Source organism: Numida meleagris, chromosome 11 (genome assembly GCF_002078875.1).
Source record: "Numida meleagris isolate 19003 breed g44 Domestic line chromosome 11, NumMel1.0, whole genome shotgun sequence".
In the NCBI taxonomy this organism is placed as follows: Eukaryota; Metazoa; Chordata; class Aves; order Galliformes; family Numididae; genus Numida; species Numida meleagris.
The window spans coordinates 9,040,079-9,060,668 of NC_034419.1; the positions used below are offsets into that span (position 1 = coordinate 9,040,079).

General features: G+C 47.4%; 1 protein-coding gene across 1 annotated transcript in view; it reads right to left on the reverse strand.

Annotated features, from left to right (window-relative positions):
- RAB7A (RAB7A, member RAS oncogene family) overlaps window positions 2,555–20,590 on the reverse strand; it is an 18,806-nt gene continuing 770 nt past the window's right edge. The window contains exons 2-6 of the mRNA XM_021410006.1: window positions 6,851–6,911; window positions 5,644–5,770; window positions 4,763–4,981; window positions 4,077–4,205; window positions 2,555–3,896 (exon numbers count right to left, since the gene is read on the reverse strand). Of these exons, the coding sequence (XP_021265681.1) occupies window positions 3,801–3,896; window positions 4,077–4,205; window positions 4,763–4,981; window positions 5,644–5,770; window positions 6,851–6,903 (624 nt within the window). The 5' untranslated portion in view covers window positions 6,904–6,911 and the 3' untranslated portion in view covers window positions 2,555–3,800. The remainder of the gene's footprint in view (window positions 3,897–4,076; window positions 4,206–4,762; window positions 4,982–5,643; window positions 5,771–6,850; window positions 6,912–20,590) is intronic.

Genomic DNA, 20,590 nt, shown 5'->3' on the forward strand with positions numbered 1-20,590 from the left:
CCCCGGACCCCCCCCTCCCCGGGCCGAGCGCAGCCCCCGCGTGAGGCCTTAACACGGGGGCGTCCCCGCCCCGCAGAGCCCCGCGCCGTGGGGACGCAGCACCGGGCTGGGCGCACAGCCCCTGCTCAGGGAGCAGACCGGGGCCCTGCAGCCCCCGGGGCGCTGCTGCGATGAGTTGGGGCCGGGCTCGGCCCTCAGTGGGGCCGGGTGTGGTGGGCAGATTGCTGCGGGAGGGGGAGGGGCGGGGAGGCGGGAGGACACGCAGACACAAAGGGGACCTGGGGTCACCCGTGTGAGCTCTGTCGGGCCCCTTAGAGATGAGAGCGAACAGGAATACAGATGTATCAGCATAGGAAACATTTAAATAAATACAGTGTAGCTGCACAGAGGCTGGCGGAAGACTGCCTATCCCTCCCCCGCTGCTTTCTCCTTGTCTCTAGTTACACACATAAACACAGCACACACATACATGTGCCCAGAGTGGTCATACAGACGCGTAGCTGGGCTGTAGGCACACATACATACATACATAGCCATCTGCACTCCTTATTTTTGCTCTGTGTATGCATATGTACTGAGTCAGCTGTTCTCGTACACCAGCTCTTGATATGTCATGTGCCTTTATACTGCCGAGGTATGTATAGAGCTGTTCACACACAAAAGACAATTAACCACACACACACACACATACAGACTGTGTTCACACACTGTCCTGTATGTGCATATATATATATGCATATGTGTACATATGTACATAAAAAGAGAGCAACATGCCCCCCCACCTCATGTGTATGTAATATATAGTTTTCTCTACATAGCTATGCTATATGCACAAGTACTTACACACATGCACACAGAACTGCCCACAGACACTGACACACAAGCCTCTTGTATGTGCATACATTCATACATGTTGAGAACTGTCCACAAATAAACAATTCTCTTTCTTTGCATTTATGTACGTACAGGATTAGAGCTGTCCACGCACACTCTCAGTGTTCCCTTTCACCATGCACAACTGTACATGTGTGACAGAGAAAGCTGATGGCTCACGCACACCCCTCTGCGTGTATCCATCCATGCTGCAGCACAGTGCTATAAATACCTGTATGCAAAGAGACAGAGCTGTTGGTGCACACTTCTCTGTATGCATATTTACATACACATTGGGTAGTTCTTGCCTGCTTCTCCCTTGCTATGTATACTTATATATGCATATCATACACAGACACACTTCTCAGAGACAGCTGCTCTCTCACACAGTCCTCTCCTGGTTTCTCTCCCTTTCTCTCTCTATACATGTTCTGAGAGAGGAAAAACTCTGTTCACACAGCCACAGATATCCCTGCATCCCCCTCTGCTTACAGACTCTGCGTGTGTCTATATTGTCTACCCACCTCACTCCAGCACCCACCCGTATGTACATACGTATCTGATGTGTGTGCAGATAGAGTCCATAAACGTGTTTGCATCTAGCTCTGTGCATAAGCAGACGCCTCTAATTAAACTGAATCATGCTGACACTCAGGTGCGTAGCTAGTAGAATGCACACAGGGACCTGTGGGCTTGTATGTGCCCCCGTGTGTACTCCAGCTTCTGCTCTATGGCTCTCAAAGCACACATAACATGTATATACATTTACCCATACAATATACGCACACACGCATTACAGATTGTGTAGATGTATTTATGTAAGTCAAACACACATGAAAACGTTTAGCTAAACCCATTTCCGCACAGCCCAGGCAGCCAGGAGCATGTTTGTGTGCCCTCATTTCCCCAGGTGCACCCAGGCTGCGTGCACACCTGGGTGCTGTGGTTGGGGCCGTTGGGGGCTGCAGGTGCGTGGGGACAGGGCTGATGCTTTAGCAGAGAAATGGTTTCCCCTAAATGTGGTGGAGCCTACATGGACCGTCAGCCCAGGCAGCATCACCCCCCAACAAGCATGAAGGGATGCTGTCAATGGAGAGCAGCAGAAGGCCTGAGATTTTCAGAAAGATGCAGACAGAAAAGCAGTCCCACCAGGATGCAGTGCCATTGCAGAGCAGCTGTTTGAAATGGATGTGGACAGCAAAAGCCAGCCAAGCAAGAGAAAAACGCACAAGGATAATGCCACAAAGTAGGATGCAGAGCACAAAGGCTGTTAGAAGTCCCTTGAAATAACTGGCCTCATTTCTCTACGCTTTGCTTTCCACGTTGCTGCAGGCATAGCAGTAAGTGAGGCAGCACAGAGTGCAAGCAGAGGTGGCAAACCCAGCACCTAGGAACTGCAGGCCCAGGGCTGAACAGACCACACCATGGAGAGAACCTGCCCTCAATCTCAGGTACCCTAGGTCAGGAGTATGAGCAGGGATAGTTGCCCTACTCCGGTCTCTAGGCTCACCCAAGTAACCAAGGACTGCCCAGCCCCCTCTTGAGGGCACACACCTTGCAGTGCAGAGGCAGCACCAAGGAGCAGGTGCCAGTTCACTGAAGAGGTGAAAAACAGGAGAAAGAAAGCTTGTTAGTGAAGAGGGGAAAAAAAGAGAGTCAGAAACAGAAGTAAACAAGGAAGTTTGTTCTTGTTTAGTTTATTGGCATCATGTTTGTCTCTTTACATAAGAGCTCAGCCTACGTACTAGAATGTAGACCTCTGGAAAACAGGTAGAAGGGCTCCATTTAAGCAAGCTACAAACGCAAGAACAAATACCAGGAAGAAAGGAAGAGAGAAGAGGGACTAGATTGCCAAGTTTTTCCCATACCAAAAAATCCAGATTAGCAGTCAGTAAGAAGAAAGGGAAGATTCATAGTCCGGGTCATTCAATGAGAAACAGCTACCACAACCCAGGTGGGAGAGGAGCTCCTTCCACAGCACAGAGAACCACTGGAGCACCCCAGCTCTGGCTCCTTCTCAGACTCGCTCCAGGACATTAGGAGTTAAGCAGGAGGGGAAGTGAACAGTGAGGTCGTTTCATAGCTGTATTTAATTTTAAACCCAATAATCCAGTGTGCATGTCAATGCTGTTATGCAAATCTGAGAATTTAGATACAAGGTAGCCAGACAGATTTTCCAGAAGATAAAGCCTCTTGGCCTCAGAACAAGACAACTGACATAGTTCATCTCTACTGTACAGAATACTGCCTCTATCTGGACTCTGTGTCGTTAGCACACCACAGTTCACAAGTGTCCTCCTCACTTCCTACACAATCTGTGTTTCAGTACTTGAACATGTAATTCAGGAATTTTACACTAATTTATACATTTTTAATTGGTTGCATATATTAACATGTACTATAAGATTTCTCCTAAAGAAGCATTACATAATACATGGATACTGTAAAAAGATCTGATTAGTTAAAAGTAACAAGCATTAACAGAGATACATACAAAACTCAACCTAGTTAGACTGAGTGCTGAGCTTGCAATGAACTATGGGTAATCAGCCTTTCCAGTTGCAGCCTTCACGGGGGGGGGAAACACAAGACAGTTAAAAATGTATGTAACTTGTTACACAGATTACCTGTAAACAGTTTCTCTCCATTGGACACCCGGAATTAGATTCAGTTCCAAACATACATAAGAATTTCCATTTTAAACTAAGAGAAAGGTCTGTTACCATGAAGTGTGATGTGGATGGTGCGGGGATGTGAGCTCTGAAGTGCTGGGCTCTCAGATGCTCATGGGAGATGGGTGGATTTTGGCAGCTGGAGATGGAATTTTGTTTAATTTTGCTTTTAAACACAGAAGAGGGGCTGTGTGTTTGAAGGCCTAAGTGTGATATTTGTTTGTGAAGGACTGTGCTCAACCCCTCCCTCTTCCCTCAGCAGCTGCAGCTCTCCGCAGAAGCCTTCACTCGGTCGTTCTTGTCTAGTTTGATGGGTTCGGGGAATTCGTTGTAAAGCTCCACTTCGGTTTCCTAGCGGGAGGGAAGGAAAGAGTCAGTGCCACAGCTCTCTCTAGACAGCTCTTAGCACGCAAAGGGCCATTCTTGGCTGGGAAAGCTGTTGGAGAGCCCAAGCCTTCCCAGCTGCCTGCAATGGCCGAGCCCAGCAGACAGGCCAGCACCAGCAGAGGGCACCCGCCAGCCCCTTCATACCTGTTTAAGTGCATTTCGTGCAATCGTCTGGAAAGCTTGTTCCACGTTAATGGCCTCCTTGGCACTGGTTTCAAAGTAGGGGATGTTGTTTTTACTGTAGCACCAGGCTTGTGCCCGTTTTGTGGTGACCTAGGTGGACAGAGAGCAGCATCACCACCTTCAGCTGAGTGGAAAGATGACTTGTTTCCAAGCCAAGGCCGGAGACCCCTCATAGCCAACCTGAGCTAAGACAGCAACAGCTCTAACCTTGCTAAAACTATGGCCTTGACACAGAGTTGTCCCCAGCAGTCCCAGTTCTAGCAGCAAAGCTAGGGCTGAGCAGCTTTTCCACAGGCTTATTTGAAGCTCTATCATAGGCAGGGCCAACTTCTGCTGGAGCAACTGAGAAAACTGCTTGCCACCAGGCACTCAGCAAGGATGGTGCCCAGAGGAGATGAGACCACAGAGGACAGGCTGCTCAGGCACCTGCAGCATAAGGACTCGCTGCTCCTAGAGCAGTTACTCAGCAGTACTGGAGAAGAAAGAGCCCTTCCTCCTTGAATCTACAAGGGAGCTGCTGCAGGCTCTCTACCATTGGGCAGGAGCACACTGTACACAGACATTTGACCTCTCCAGGAAGGTAACAGCCTGGAGAAACTCTTCCCCAGTGGCAGGCAACGGTGGAGCTAGCACATCACAGTACTCACTTGTCTGTTTTCTAGGTCGATCTTGTTTCCCAGGACAACAAAGGGAAAGTTCTCAGGATCCCTTGGACTGGCCTGAATGAGAAACTCGTCCCTCCAGCTGTCAAGGGTTTTGAACGTGTTAGGGGCTGTGACATCAAACACCAGCACACAGCAGTCTGCTCCCCTGTAGAAGGCAACTCCCAGAGACTGGAATCGTTCTTGGCCTGCTGTATCCCATATCTGCAGTGAAAGACAGGACAGATTAGCCAGCTTTGATCTAAGACAAGATGCTCCACAACTAGAGTATTTATTTCAACAACTCTCCACTAGGTGTCTATAACCCCCGGCTAGCAAGACAGAAGGAAAACCAGAAGGTTTATGATTTTTTTTTTTTTGGTAGGAACTCAGTTTCACAGACCAGAAACATCCTTCTAAAGATGGAGTTCACCACTGCTGCGCCCAACCTGAGCAAGCTATGGATCATTGTTCTAAACAAGCAAGACCTGGTATTAGGATCAGATGGCAGCCTGCCTGCAATACTTGAGTACACTGGGATACCAGCACAGCTCAAACTCTCCTCTACTGGCTACAGTAGGGTTTTTGCTGACTTGTCGTCAGTCTAACCATGGAGATGAAAGCATGAGATAATGCACACATACACAGGCTGCCAGGTTAACACTATACCCACATGAGTAAGGGCAGCATGAGTAGTATGATCTGACTAAGGAGTCCTTTTCTAGCCTTTTGTGAGGGAAGCTCAGCAGCAGCTATGGCCAAGAGCAATTCAGTGCAAGCAGGATTCACACTCAGTACAGCACCCCTGCACTGCTCCGAGCTACACTGAACTAATGCTTCCACACAAGCATGGTCTAGATGCCCGCACAGCAGGAGTCATTCCTTACCTGCATTGTCACTAGCCTGTCATCCACCATGACCTCTTTTGTCAGGAAGTCTGCACCTATCGTAGCCTTGTACTGGTTACTGAATTTCTTGTTCACATACTGGTTCATGAGTGATGTCTTCCCCACCCTGTACAGAAAGAAGACAGACTAAAGTAGGCCGCTTTTACAACTGTGTTAGAATTAACCACTCTAAACAAAATATTTCACTGCCATTTACTTTCTACCATAACCTCCTGATCAAGAGGGGGCAAAAATCAGGGAAAACACACCTACTTCTGCAAGAAGGGACTTTCACAGCAATAAGTGCTGAGGCAACATGCTGAGTAAAAGCATTAGCTACATAAGGATATGAAGGATTAAGGTCTTGAGAAACTATCTTTCCCCATCACAAATCTGATCTTTGTTAAGGAGTACACATCACATAGCAATCATCAGGGCAGCCTTGTAAGATTAAGTGCCCCTGTGAAATCTAAGAAAAACAGTCATCTTTGCCTCTTCAGCTGGAGGAACGAGGCTACGTCAGCACAGCAGCAGCATACACACCTGCCAGTGGCTCAGAGGTGGAGAGCCTCCTCAGAGAAACAACTCAGAGGGTTCACATATACTCTTCAGGGCTGAGAAGCACTCCCCAGTCAACAGCTTGCTGGGCACAGTGGTATAAATAAGTCCAACTCATGGGAGTCAGGTTACAGCCTGCATAGCAAACCCACAACCTGTAGCAATGGAGCAGGCTCCTTACTCAAGAGAGCAGAGCAGTAAAGCCTAATTTCAAGGGGCAGGCTCCAGGCAGATCAGTCAGAAACTAAGCAGGTGGCTCAATATAAGCTTTAGCTCTGGGAGAGGCAGAGTTTTAAGAAGACACAAAAATGCTTATTACTTCGTGGGATTTGTTGTTTTGTTTTTAACTGAAATGCTTATTTCACCATCAAACTTAACCTCCTTGCAGATAGGCTATCCAGTTTGGTCAGCCCACTTCATTTCCCTGCTTAATATTATGGAAAGCCTTCAAGCTATTAAACTGTGGGGACACATTCAGGACAGCAGGCTAGGACACATTCTCCAAGCCGTAAGGTGATATCACTATCCAGGACTGGAGAAATCTCTCCTCCCAGTACTGCTGACTTCCTGCTGTGCATGCAGACTCCCACTGGTCAGAGCACTGCTCCAGCCAGATGCAGATTGGCAGTTTAAAGGCTCCCCCACTTACCCAGAGTCTCCGAGGATGATGACTTTCAGTAACACTTTCTTCCTAGAAGTCATCTTTTAAACTAGAAAGGAAGAGAAACAATTCCATGAGACTCCATCAGCATGTTATTCAAGGCAGAAAGCAGTAAGCTTGGAGTCTGAGAAGCCAGACTGCTACCAAGGAACCAGCAACTGGAAGAGCCTGGCAGTCTAGAGGCCAGACTTCCAGTGCAGCCTTGAACTGAAGCAGTAACCAAGTGTATGCCCACTTAGTTGGCAAGGCCAAGTATGACCAAGAGTGACAACATGAAAGCAGCAAGCAGAGCCATACACATGTCCTCGGACCCAGTTTCCAGGCTGTTCTCTGGACATGATAGCATACGCCATCTTCCTTGCCTCACTGGACATAGTGGAGTAAGCTCCTAAAAGAAAGCTAATTCTTACACAAGCTATTAAGCGAGACGTAAGCAGCAATGCACCTAGTATTCAAGCTTTACACTGTTCAGTAGGTTCCCTAGGAAATAAGATCTAGCTTCTTCTACCTTTCAGGTTCAGCCTGGAAATGGCTGGTAGCAATAGCTGCACTCTGTGAAGACACTGAGTCCCTGGAGATGCAGCAGTAGAAGCAGTCACAGCACAATTGTGCAAGACAGCTGAAATGCTGAATTACAATGCTAACTACTGCCAGACTATGGGTTTTTCTGAAGAGGCATGAAGCTAGCTCCTGCCACCTCAACTTCCCAGAAGGTGGAGTAAGACTACAGTAACAAGCCTCATAACAGTCTGCTGCTGCCAGACCACGAGCTGCATCCTGCCACTCTTCATAGGTGCATGGCTCTAAGTGTGCCACTAATAGTTCATTCAATTAGCAATGAGTGAGAGCTGGGCTCCAGAGATCTACACTGTTACTTGCTCCCAGATCTCCTCCAGATCTGTGAAGAAGCTACAACTATATCAGCTAGAACAGGCCCAAATACACTTCTCAATACACTTCAGCATAGAGAGAGCAAGTATGAAGCCCTGCTGTTAGCAAGGGAGCAAGGCTCCAATTCAGCACTCCCCTCCTACCACGAGCCCCGCTCCCTGCATCTGGGAAAGAGATAGGACAAAAATCTTAGTTGATCAGATCACAGACCCCAACCAGGTACTGATGTGGGGTATGAGGACTTCTTCACTCTCCCCAAACAGCTCTGCAGGCTCCTTGCAGCTAGATAAGCCAGAAGATGGTTACAGATGCGCTGCTTCGAATTCAAAAAACCTTTGACACAGGCTCCATGTACTAATCCCTTAAATAGGGACTTGACTACCCTAGAACTCTCATTCTGCAACACCAACGTGCACTCATTCTACTACATAACTCCTACTCTTCAAGAGCTATTCCTGACTTTCACAGCTAAAGAGGCCTTCGCTCTGACAACAGCATGAATATGTGCATCTTCTGAGCAGCTTGGTCCTACGCATTTCCCTGGGATAGGCAACAGCCCAGGCTGCAAGATAACTGCTACCCACTTCATCCTGCTGCTACAGGAAGGGATGTGTTTCAAGCTGCAGAAGCCTCTTACCAGATGCAGTCTGACTGCAAGAAGCCTTTATCACCAAGCTTTGAGCAGTGAAAGAAGGGCAGTCTTTTAGACCATACCATCAGGGAACATTGCATAAGCTGAAGAAGCCATCCTGCTGCTGGTAGAGGAAACGGTGCACTTTGGACTGCACCCACCTCATGTATCTAGTGACACATTGATGTGAAACACTGTTCGGATAGTAACAGCCAGAGGCTGTTGAGTAAACAACCACATCCCATCCAGAGGGTTCATGCTGTCCTTAGGTGGTTGCCAGCAGATGCCAGAGAGCGTGCACAGGACAGTTACTCCTGTTATTACCATCTCTCCTTCACCTGAGCTGCCTTGCTCAAGGACCCAGCTGACTATCAGGCAACATACAGCCAGCTGAACGTCACCAAACCCCAACATTTAGCCCACCCTCTGCTCATGCTAAGATCCACACTCCAGCTCATCCCATTAGCAGCAGCAGGCAGAACAGTCCACGTAAACTCCTTCAAGCAGATTGCACCTCCTATGTTTTCAGAGCACGTAGCAAAAGCAACATTAGTGCCAGCCAAGCCAGGGACTTCCGCAGTACAGTTGGCCCAGATGGAGTAAGAAAAGTAAGCAGAGCCTTGAAACAGCTTAGAGACAGCTATGTAAGGTGAACTGTCATTGAAAACATCTGTACAGGTTCAGGTCTAGTGTGATAGTCACCTGTTTTCCTCAGGACCGAGGATAAACAACTCACCCTGAAGTGACTGTGTCAGAACACAGCATGTACTGCTTCTATTTTCCTCCCAGTGTTTTCAGTATCGCTTGCCATCAGCTGCTGCAAGCTCACTGCCTCCTGGTATTCAAAGCAGCTTTAGACAAGCTGGCATTAGTGCTCACGCTCAGCGAAGGATTTACAGTGCCCTGAGTTACAGCACTGACACACTGGATCCCTAGTGCCCAAATTCAACATGGCCTGAAGTCCCACTATGAAGTGTGGGAATGCTGCTCTGTCAGGTCTCATCACTTGGGAAGCAGCTCACTGAACAGCCAAAGGAAGCATGAATCAGACCCAGCACTGCCTTCTTCTCATAGCTTACTGCTCACCCCATCAGTGGGGAGGGCCATTACTGTTTCCCTAATGCTAGTCAGGTGAAGAACTCAGCTTCCACCCTGGGTGATGCAACGGATATGAGCCACAGCACAGCAGGAGCTGCCTCTGCTCAGTACTTGGTTTGGGCCACAAGGCAGTGAGGAGCTCCAGCTCCGCTGTCCCTCCGCAGAGGCCACTGCCGAGCTTCCCACCCCAGTTCTACTGCTCCTGATCGATGCTGCTTTGAAGCCTAGCCAGCAGATGGACCAAGCCCTCTTATTAACCTTCTCCCTACACACAGGATGAAACCCCACCAGGGTTGCTTCTTGCCATTCTAAGAGAAGATTGCCATTGGAGAGCAGTCCCTATTTCTAGGTTTTGGAGGAAGTGTTTGATCTCCTGGAGCCTTCCCACAGAAGGAAGGCCCTCTAGTTTAGCAATCAAGTTGATCTCTATAGCACTGCTTTGCCATTTCCTTGATCTTTATCACATTCTTCACAGCTGAGCAGGTCTCCAGCAGCAGTTCCAGCTTTAAAGCTGTTATTTGTGCTAAACAGAGGTTTGACTTGTCCTAGGGAGATCTTAAGATTCAGATGGACTGAAGAAGCCCTGGTATCTTAACTGGGGTCTCTTACAAAAGAAGAGAAAGGCTCAGACTACTCCAGAAACGTAACTACATACATGCCCTAAGCAAATTAGATCTAGTTTCTGATGAATATCACCAGTACAAAACAAAGGAAGAACAAGAATATAGCTTCTGCTGACAGATGAAGCAGGTTTGAATATCCAGCAAGCAGTTAGTTCACATTAGGAATTTCTCTGGTCACACCTGCAAGAAGCATGACATTACTGGGCCAAGCCGAGATGTAGGTTCCGCAGGGTTCCCCCAGACTTTCATTAAGAGCAAGCTCAGGTTGAGCACTACCACAGTTTTGATCTCAGCCAGATCTGTGGTATCCAAGGCTGAGACCATTTTGTAACCTACATGCAACTTCTCTGCTTTACGATATTCGGTGTGATGATTCTAGAGCAGCATCCTGCAAGAGTCACAGAAGCCCTTAAGATGGCAGTGTGTGAGCTCACACAGGGCTCCCATCCAGTCTCAGGAGCATTTCTGAACAAACACTTCCTCTTCCAGAGAAGGTCTGAAAAGAAATCTGTTAAGATTTGCTTCAAGATATCAGTTTTGTTTTACACTGTGCAAAGTCTCCTGCAGAGAGGTCACCTGCGTGACTGATAACACAGCCTACCAGCACTCTCATCTAGCCTTGTTTAGGAGCTCTCAGAGCTCCCTGTCAATCAGGAGACCAGTCAGCACCTTTCTTCCTCCTGGCTTTACTGGTGCAAAGGAATGATGCAGCTCCTTCTCAGAGAGGACAGAAAAATCTGTCCACTCGATTTTTAATGCCTATGCCTGTAAGAAAGCAAGCCATTACCAGAGTGTTGATGCTCATGAGACTCAGCCTAGGACAGCACATTCACTGTCAGTAATATTACCACCTGTGTAAGAGTGGCCTGCTAGAGCAGTAAGGGAGAACCCCTCACAACAGTCCCACACATGTTGTTGACTTAACTGACCAGACAGAAGAATCAGGAGCTGTCTGATGATGCTCTGTAGCACTACAATTGCCGAGCTGCAAGAGAAAAGAAAGTCTGTGCCAAATCTAATTAGACTTCCCTTGTTGCTTCAAAGTACATTACAACTGTCCTTTCATTTGCTATATTAAGACAGCTGTTTTAACTCAAGTAGAAATGGATGGTTAAGGATTCCTTAGAGATGCTTATGTGTCAGTTGACAGCGCAGGCACTTCAATATTAATTAGGTTGGAGCAAGCAAAGAACAGTACAAGCTCACACTGGTGGCCCACCAGATCTTAGTTACACTCAGAAGTAGGCCTTGTGATAGGAACATCCTGTTAAGTTGCTCAGGAACAGTTTGGGTATAGAAATAGCCAGGCTTGGGCAGAGGAGGACACTCAGCTTTATGGAAGACACCAGCATATTGTTTTTAAACCTGCCAATAAGCCACTGGAACAGTCTGTACCATTGCTCCTTCACTATTAAACAGTTCAAATCACGATCTCAACCAATCAGCAAAGCATCCCCAAGCAGCAGCTAGGTGAACTGGGACAGCTGATAAGGTGCCCTCTGCACCTTCCACTAGAAAGTAGCACAAAGCAGAAGCAAGACTGTTGGAGCCCACCCCTCTTCCCCTGCCCTTCGGAAGGAACATTCAACACTGCACAGACAAGGTGCAAAGCAGTAGGTGAGCAAACACCAAGCAGACAAACTCACCACGATACTTAAGAATCCACAGTTTCACTCCCTGTCCAGCAGACAGGGCAAGAGTGAGTAGGTGTTCCACAAGAAGGTACCCCATTAAGAGGCAGGGAGATGGGCTCACCACAGTCTGAGCAGAGGAACAGCTACCTGAGTACTAGGAAAGCCTCCTGTAAAAAAAAACTTCATCCTGGAATTCAGAAAAATGGCCCTGACAAGCAGCTACGTACATTTCTGACACAGAAACACTACCTCTGCTCCCTCTTCTCATGTGGGGGAGGTTGCAGAGCATTAAGCCTCCATAGCCAAGAGTTATTTTTATTCCCCTTCTGAATGGTTCCGCATTTCTTCAAGGAGATAGAAGCTGGAAAAATGATTCAGGACCAGCTCAGACACATTAAACCTATTTCTTCCCAGAACCAGAAAGTTTCCAAGGATGTCTGGCACTGCAGGAGGTGATATCTGCTTGGACCTTCAGCCACTGAAGTGAGATGCTCACTGGATGTTTATCCTGTTCTTACAGGATCAAACAGGAGACTGGCATGTATCAGCTGCCCCGTGCTGATACTGAGCCCTGCTGTGACTTTTTAAGCAAAGAAAACACAAGGCCTCATGTCCTGGTAAGGCAGACTAGTGTGCCTTACTGTGACTGTGACTGCAGCTAGTTGACCAGGATCACAGTTCTGCTTGAAGAGAGCTGAAGTGATCCAGAAACCCTGTCTTGACATCTCAGCCATCTCCACTTGCAGCAGAGCCTCACGTGGGAGCTGAGCAAATCATATCAACGTGGTTCCATAACAGCTTCGTTTCATCTACCTGGTCATGCAGAACATGAATAAGGTGACTGCTAATGTAAAGCTACAGGTGACAGCATGAGCAATTTAACATGGCTGCTTACCTCAGAGAAGTGGAGATCAGCCTCTAACATTTACTGCATTCTCCAGAGTGACACAGACCCACGAGCAGAGCCACAACCCTGGCCTTTCAGCTGGAAAAAGGCTGAGAGCTGCTAAGAGGATGGTCAGCACAGACTGTAACTTTTGTATGAACGTGGACCAAGAGATGCTAAGCTGTCTTCAAGGAAGGAGCCAGAAGTAGATCTAACTTCTGTGACAGCACCTAAGCCGGTGTGTTTTCCTCACCAAGCTTCAGCTCTTTATGAGTGGAGTAAGTGCCTAGCAGCCTCACACTGAGGACAGCTACAAAAGCACATATAGTTTTGGTAGCAAGTTGAGCCTTGCAACAACAGGAGCTGCACTGGTAGGTACCCTCCTCTCCTCCCATGATGCCCTACAAAAGCTCAGCCCCTACAGCTGGCTGAGAGCTTCCCATCTAGGAAAGTCTCACATCTAGTGAGGATGTGCGCTGGCTTTGTGCCTAAGCAGCAATTTAGGAACATCTTGTCGCTCAGGTAGAGAACTTGCAAAAACTGTTCTTAACATGGGTTGCCTTTCTGGATGACAGGCTGCTATGGAACAAGATCAGTAGGCTACCACAGTCCACAGTCAGAAGTGCTTCCAGGCTTCACCAATCCACCACAGCAAAACAGCCAGCTAAAGCAAGGTCCACACCAAGAGCAGCTGGCAAGATATTCCTGTGACAGCTACACAGAAGAGTACATTCTAGATGATACTGATACAGCAGCAGCTCAAAACTGGTTTCCACCACCTCCTTCCCCACGCATTTGTGTTGCTGCTGCAACCAACATATTCCCTCCTGCTGGTACCCAGCCAAGAGCTCACAGCTCATTTTTCCCTGCTCAGGAGCAGCAGCAGCAAGGCCACCTGCCACTTACTGCAGCTCTGTTAAGAGTCAGCTTCTGTCCAGTTGGTACCTTTCCCAGCTCTGGGAGGCAGCAATTGCTACTCATCAAGGAACTAGGAGTCTCAACTACAGATTACTTTTTGATAAAGTGTTTTACACAAGGTATCACAAATTGTCTAGCGTAGGTATGCTGTCCAGTGTCTTCCAACCTCACCCAGGAATCAGAAGCCAAAAGCTTCCCCTTTTTGAAGAAAGCCTAGAGCTTTGCGTGCTTCCTAGCACACTGACATGGCTCAGATCAAAACAGAATATTAAAACATGTTTCAGGATCCCAGAGGAATCAGCTTTTTGACTAGGGTTGTCTGCAGCAAACTCCCGCCCTGTTTTGAGGGTGGAGCTGCAGCCTTCAGCACAGCTGCTCCAGGACCAAGCTGAAGCAGCCGGCCACAGCTCAGCAATGCAGCGTGGACCACAGTGCACTGGCTGCTTCAGCGCATGCAAGCGGAATGAGGCGGTGCTAGCAGCCAGCTGAGCTGGTCTGAGAGCTAGCTGCTGGATGGGTGTGATGCCAGACCTGCGCGCAACAGCTCCCATAGCGCCTCAGAAGAGGACATCCCAACTGCCAGCTTGGCCAGTGGGAAAGTAGAAGCAATGCCACTGGTGCCTGGCAGGAGTGATGTGTGCAGTGGAATCACAGGACTCGCACATGAGAAGGGGTCAGCCTTCCCTGAGGTCCCAGCTCAGCTGGGGCTCCGTTAACACAGCACAGACTTGGAGAGCACAGCATTCCTGAGAGGCACTGATGCACATGATTAGTCAGGCTCAAAGCCCAAGCTTTCAAAGCCAAGTTCCCCAGGCCAAGCCTCACTGATTCACAGCCCTGTTACACCTCCCGGCACTTCTCCAGATCAGAGTTGTTTTGTGCCTGCACAATGCTAGAGTATTAGCTGGGGGAACTGAATGAGTTCCTTACTCTGGAGCTGCCATCAAATTGTGACTGCCCAGTAAGTGTCTAAGCAAGGCAGGACTTGCCTCCACCTCCACAGCCCAGGAGCAGAGCTTAGAAACCGAACCCTCATGGTTTAGGTATCACTGCAGCCACCTTCTCTGGAGGAGGCATTGTACTGATCTGATTACATGGTTGGAAAGTGGAAGCTAAACAAGCATAAGTTCATTTGCTTACAGTACAAAGGTAGATGTGTCTCTTCACATTTAATCAGACCACCTGCATGTTTAAGAGCAGTATTAAAGGTCTGGAGATCACATCTCAACATCTACACAAACATTACTTTGCCTGGGCTGCTGCTCATTATAAGATTACAGCAGCATAAGCAAGCTCTCCCAGGTGAGAAATGCCCTGAGCGAGAGGAAGGGGTGTGTGTGCAGCATCTCCAGCAGTAAGGGCAGATATGCTGGGCAGCCATCCTGGATGGCTCGCTTTGCTCCTCAGCAGCTTGAGGGACAATCATCATCACCTCCATAGCCAGCAGCAGGAATTTTGAGACTGCAGCTGTACAGGAAGGCCTCAAAAGATGCAATGTGCTAAAGCACATAGCACCAAGTCGAGGACACTCAGAAGACTAAGGCTGCTGAATCAGCAGTTTTCAGGCTGTACAAAAACAACCCTGGGAGAAAGCCACACAGAAAGCTTCTCTCAGAGCTGGATGTTCCCAGTCATGAAGTTTCGTAGTCCACCTCCACCCAGACTTCCTTCAGAAGGCAAAGGTCCCTCACACTACAAGGTATCTTTCTCTCAGGAATGAGAAGACACAGAGCCCCAACAAACTGATAGCAAGAGCCTGAAGATTTCACTTACCCTCCTTTTGTAGGCTCACGTTACATTGCCATTCAGGTATGAATATTGATGTGTCCCTTCCTCCTAGGAGGAAACAGCACTCTGGATCCCTCAGGATTTCAGGTAGTTCCCAGCTAACTCTGATCTTCCCCAGGGATAACGCTGTTACAAGAGCAGGCATGCTTGCTTTAACACCCCTCCCCCTTTATTAAAGCAAGCTTAACTTCCCCTATTCTGCCCTGGGGGAGACAATCTCAGGATGTGGGAGGAGAGCTGAGCACATTCACTGGCTGCTGGGAGACACTAGGCAGCAAGCCATGTGTCTTGACTAAGGGCCTTGCCTACGCAAAGCATTTTAGCCGTACCAGTGTAGCTTCCATGTTGCCATGCCTCTACCAGAACATCCTTGATGGAGACCTGCCAAAGCAACACAAACCTTAAACAACTGAATCATGGTACAGTGCCCATACAGCCTGGGTCACACAGCTGTGGCTGCCAGCTTGTTGGCACACAGCCACCTCACCAGTGGAACCAAACAGCTTTCAGGAATCTCTATAAGAATACTGAAAGCCCAGCATGGTTCCCACGTTAGTGAGACACAAAGGCAGCTGGGTTGTAATCCAGAAGATAACTAGCAGATAAGCCTGACCAGTTCAAAGTGCCGCAGGTTTGTCAGGCCACTAAGAAACAGTGAAGTTGCCACATCTTAACCGTATCCAACAGTATTTTTCAAGTACAGGGATTAGTTTCTAGTTTTGTCTCCAGCTTGCTAAGGTTTTACACATTCCTATCATGCTTTCAGTTTTAGAAACACAGACAGGAGGTGTTAGATAACCTTTGCAGTGGTAAGCAAAACACAGATCTTAGACCTTGCCATTGGTAAGCAAGTCTTATTTTATCTACTCTTGGCTGCTAGTTTTCCCAGTGCCTAGGGGCTGGGCAGGAAACAAGCAACTGAGAAGCCTTCAACAAAGGCTCAGGCCCTCAAGTCACAAACAATGGCCTGAGAAACGGCTGCAGGACTCTGCACCTCAGAGCTGTTCTGCTTTAGCACCAGGATCCTAGTAGACAGGACAAATACTGATAGGAGATCCAATCCCATACAAGCAAATGTGAAGAACTACAAAAACAACATTGGCAGCAACACACTTCCTCTTAACTCAGGAAGTCTTATTCTCAAGAATGAGTCTGCTCAAAGACAGGTGGCTTCTTCTAGAGACACACTGCAATCTAAGAACTACACCTAGGTCTGTGAGCAGAAGTCCAGATCCTACTCATACTCAATACCTCTTACTATGCTAACGCAGTTAGCAGAGCAGGAAGGACAAGTATTACAGTCCCAGGACAGGAGGGAAACAGCTTACCATGACAGCTGAGTCAGCGCCTAACAAGGAATTCCTACTGTAGAGATTGTTTCAGGCTCATACTTTGCACCTTACTCCCTCTTGCACATCTCCTGCAACATTTACCAGCTCAGTTATTCTCTTATTCTCTACAAAGGACTAGAAAAGTCTCACTGAAGTGACTGGCACAGTGTTATTCAGAAGGCAGCATTGGTAAACTACAGCCTGTTATAGGGAAGATCAGAGCTAGGGATGCCTTAGTTGCAGTTGTCTCACCACTCATGCTCAAGACAATATTATCACAGTGCCAGATTGCAGTTCAGATACATTACCAGTATCTGGGATTCAAGGGGAGGAAAAACCTACAGAGCCAAGTGACTCAGACCACTCGAAGGAGTGGAACACTAAGCAGGCTACCATTCAAGCTGCTTCCCAGCAAAAAGAGACGTAGTGTTTGGTAAGGACTCATTAGATAAGACTGGTAGCCCCAGCAACTGAGGTCCAGGTCCTCCCCAGCTAGGAAGCCACCAAAGGCAAGCTCCAGCTATCTGCCTTCACTTTCACCTACTGCATAACTAGTCCAGCTAGTCTGCCAAGTGATCAAAGCTGCAGCATGCAGTGAGCTAGGACAGGTTCCAGAAAAAGTGTTCTCCTTGAATAACTACATAATGATCTACTCATTTATTTTTAGGAATTTCTGCCTAAAACTCAAGCAAGCACAGTTAGATATAAAATGTCAGCTTCGGGTGATAGTTGTGGATGGGCAAGAGGGCAAACCACTCACTACCTCAAGTACCTTCAATCTGCACAAACAGGATTCTTGGCACAAGTTCACATTTCAATCCATCTCAAGTGCAATGCACCCCTCCTGAAGCTACACTGCCCTGTGAGAACAGTCATGCCCTCAGAACAGGTTTCCCAGTGAGAGATGTCAAGGCTGTTTGAGATCAGCTGTAAGTCAACACACTTCTGCAGCCCAGAAAAGCTTGTTCCCCTCCGTCACTGACCATGAGTTAGCAACAGCAGTGTTGACACAGCTTTCTCATGCATGGAGCGCTGGCTCTGGCACCAGGGAGGAGGAGCAGTCTCACAAGAGCAGCATTAACAGCCACAATGACATCATCACAGCAGATCTCCAGCAAGCAGAAAATGCAGCAGCATGCACGCAGAGTTCAAGCATGCACCGTTTGTGGGGATGCAGCAGGAGCAACAAGCATGCTGGAAGCCAGCAGCAGCCATGTGATAGAGGGGCGTCCCTTCGCCGCCTACTATTTCTGAACAGCACAACTGGAGTCACTGACCTTGGGCACTCATTTGGAAGTTTTATTTAAATGGCATTTAAAGGGAAGTATGCCTTTTAATAAAGCAGCTAACTGTAAAACTGCAAGTGGTATATTACCTATTGTCATTCAGTTTGTTACCATGCTTGATCCTGTTTTGAGATGTAGAGCCCATGTTTGCATCATTACTGCAGAAAGCAACCTTTTATCCTCACAATCCAGCACCACAACTTGGCTGTGTCTGAAGGCAGACTGCTACACAGCAACTGCAGGAGATCATTTTGAAAGGCTGCAGGGGGAAGTCAACCCAACTCCAACAGGCAATTAAACTGCAATTATCTAAACAATGTTGTGCAAAGAAGTGCTTCAGTATCTGAAGGATGCTGGATTGCTGTCAGATGAGCAGCATACAGGCATAAAAGCATACTAGTGTCCAGTCAAGTTCAACACCCAAGTTCATTTTCATCCACGTCCCCTTCTACCAAGAGGATCTCAGTACCAGCAAGCAGTAAGTGCTTCAGAGCAGGTCAGGTCACAGCCGAGGGGAAGCTCAGGAGACACAGAACACTAGTAACAAGCACCAAACTCTCACTTTGCACATCACTCAGTTTACTTCTGTTACTAAAGAAATTGGTTTACTACAACAGGAGGGACAACAGCAAGCATCTGGGAGCCCAGACACTCATAAGTTCATTCAGAAACGCAAAAATCTAAGTGCCCTATTCCACAGCCTTCATTCCTAAGTCCAGGCTCACCGAACACCTATCTCTGGATGAAACATTTGAAAGTGCATCCTATTCCAGCACAAGCAGTTTTGTTTACAGTCAAATGTTAAGTTCCACATAAACTAGTCTCATTTTTACGGAGAAGTCAGACTAAAATCTCATACATGTCAGAAACAAAGCTATATATAGTTTAGCACAGATGGTTTGATCTTAATTGTCATGTTTCCTCAAGGACAAGCTTTGCCAGAGATTTGCTCTGACAGGTAATTCGCATGACCTTCCAAGTCAACAGCCTTAAAGCAGTAGCTTTAAGGTACTTCAGAAATTCAATCTGGTAAACCTCTTGCCCCCAGACATTGGTTTTGGGTCAAAAACAAAGGAAGATGTTATTCTTCCCCAGATAAATTCAGAAGAGATCCTATAGCAGAGTTTGTATGTTTTCCATCTACAATTAAGGATTCACCTGCATCACAACACATCTGCGCTGCTCTAGGTAGCGGTTGATGCACTGATGGCAGAAGGTAAAAAGATGACTGTAGTGTAGTCACTGCAATAGTTATTTAAGCTTTTACCTTGGTACCTTTCCATTTTAAGGTACAAGTCTCAGTGTGCCATACTGAACTATTAATAGAGTATTTGAGGACACTGGCCACTGCATGACATCATGGGCAAAAGGAAAGCTTAATTTACCCAGTTTCAGACCTTGCCAGTTATACTTCATGCTGCAGGTTAAGAAAGCAAGAAACTGCTACTGGATTTTAAGAGTTTTCCCTATTGAGAGTCAGATTAACCCCCATCTCACAGCTTTCTTACACGAGGAACATTAGCGTAACAGTACAGAAAAGAAAGGGCAGCACTTTGAAATGGCAGTATTAGAGCTACTTTGGGTTCTAAGGACTCAGGCATGGTGAGCCTGCTCATTAGTTCATGGAGAGAAAGTCATGTGTTCAGTCAGCTGTTGGAAGTCACAAGGAAGGGGGGGAAAAAGAGACAAGTATACTTGTTCTTCCTGAAGAAGTACAGCAATGAAGTCTGATTATTAAACAAGGAATATTTAAACAGCTCCACCCAACGCAACCTCAAATCTAGCTTCTAAGTGCAGAGTACATTCACTCTGGCAGCCCGGCCCTGCTGGAGGCACAGCAAGGCTGCAGCCTCTATCATACATCGCTAGTACCACCACTGATCACACACAGAACAGCCACAAGTGAGCTCTGATATCACAGCCAATGCCGCATGCAGCTGGTTGTGTACCACTCCCAAAGGTAGCTTCCCACTTCTCCAGTACCAACCCCACACCAAAAGGCACAGTGCTAGGCACAGGTAAGACCTGGCCAGCCCGCTGCTGGAAGCTTTAATATTTCCAGTTCACAATTATCTAACAAAGAACAGCTTGCTTACAGCTGTGAGGACTTTGTTCTGTCATGTGTTCTCAGTTTACATATAAAAACCCCAATACACATCCCAACAGCTCTGCTTATCAGCACATATTTTTAGCTCGCAGGAAAACAGTGTTGAGAATCCCAGCTTTTACTCAGAGAACTCAGAGCTACTGGGCAAGACATACTCATACTGATGCTGTCACCTCTGTTCCTTCAGATTAAGGAAGCTTTTTTTTTTTTTAAGATTGCCTTACTACTGCAAGAATTCCACTATTTACAGGGAAAGAAAGCACATTTCTCTTTAATACAATGATTAGATATTCTTGTATTTATTAGCCTCTATATACCTGGGCATTAATAATGCATCCATCATTTAATTTACCTTATTACACTCAGAGCAGAAAGCACTTCCAACATCCACTCTCATACTCCTTACAACTGACTCAGGCTTTGCACATGCTGAGAGCTCCTTTCGCAATAACTGCCAGCCCTCCAGCCTCCTGTTTGGCAGCATTAATCGCTCCCTAGGCGGCCTGCTTGCCTCTAATGCAGCACCCAGGACTCC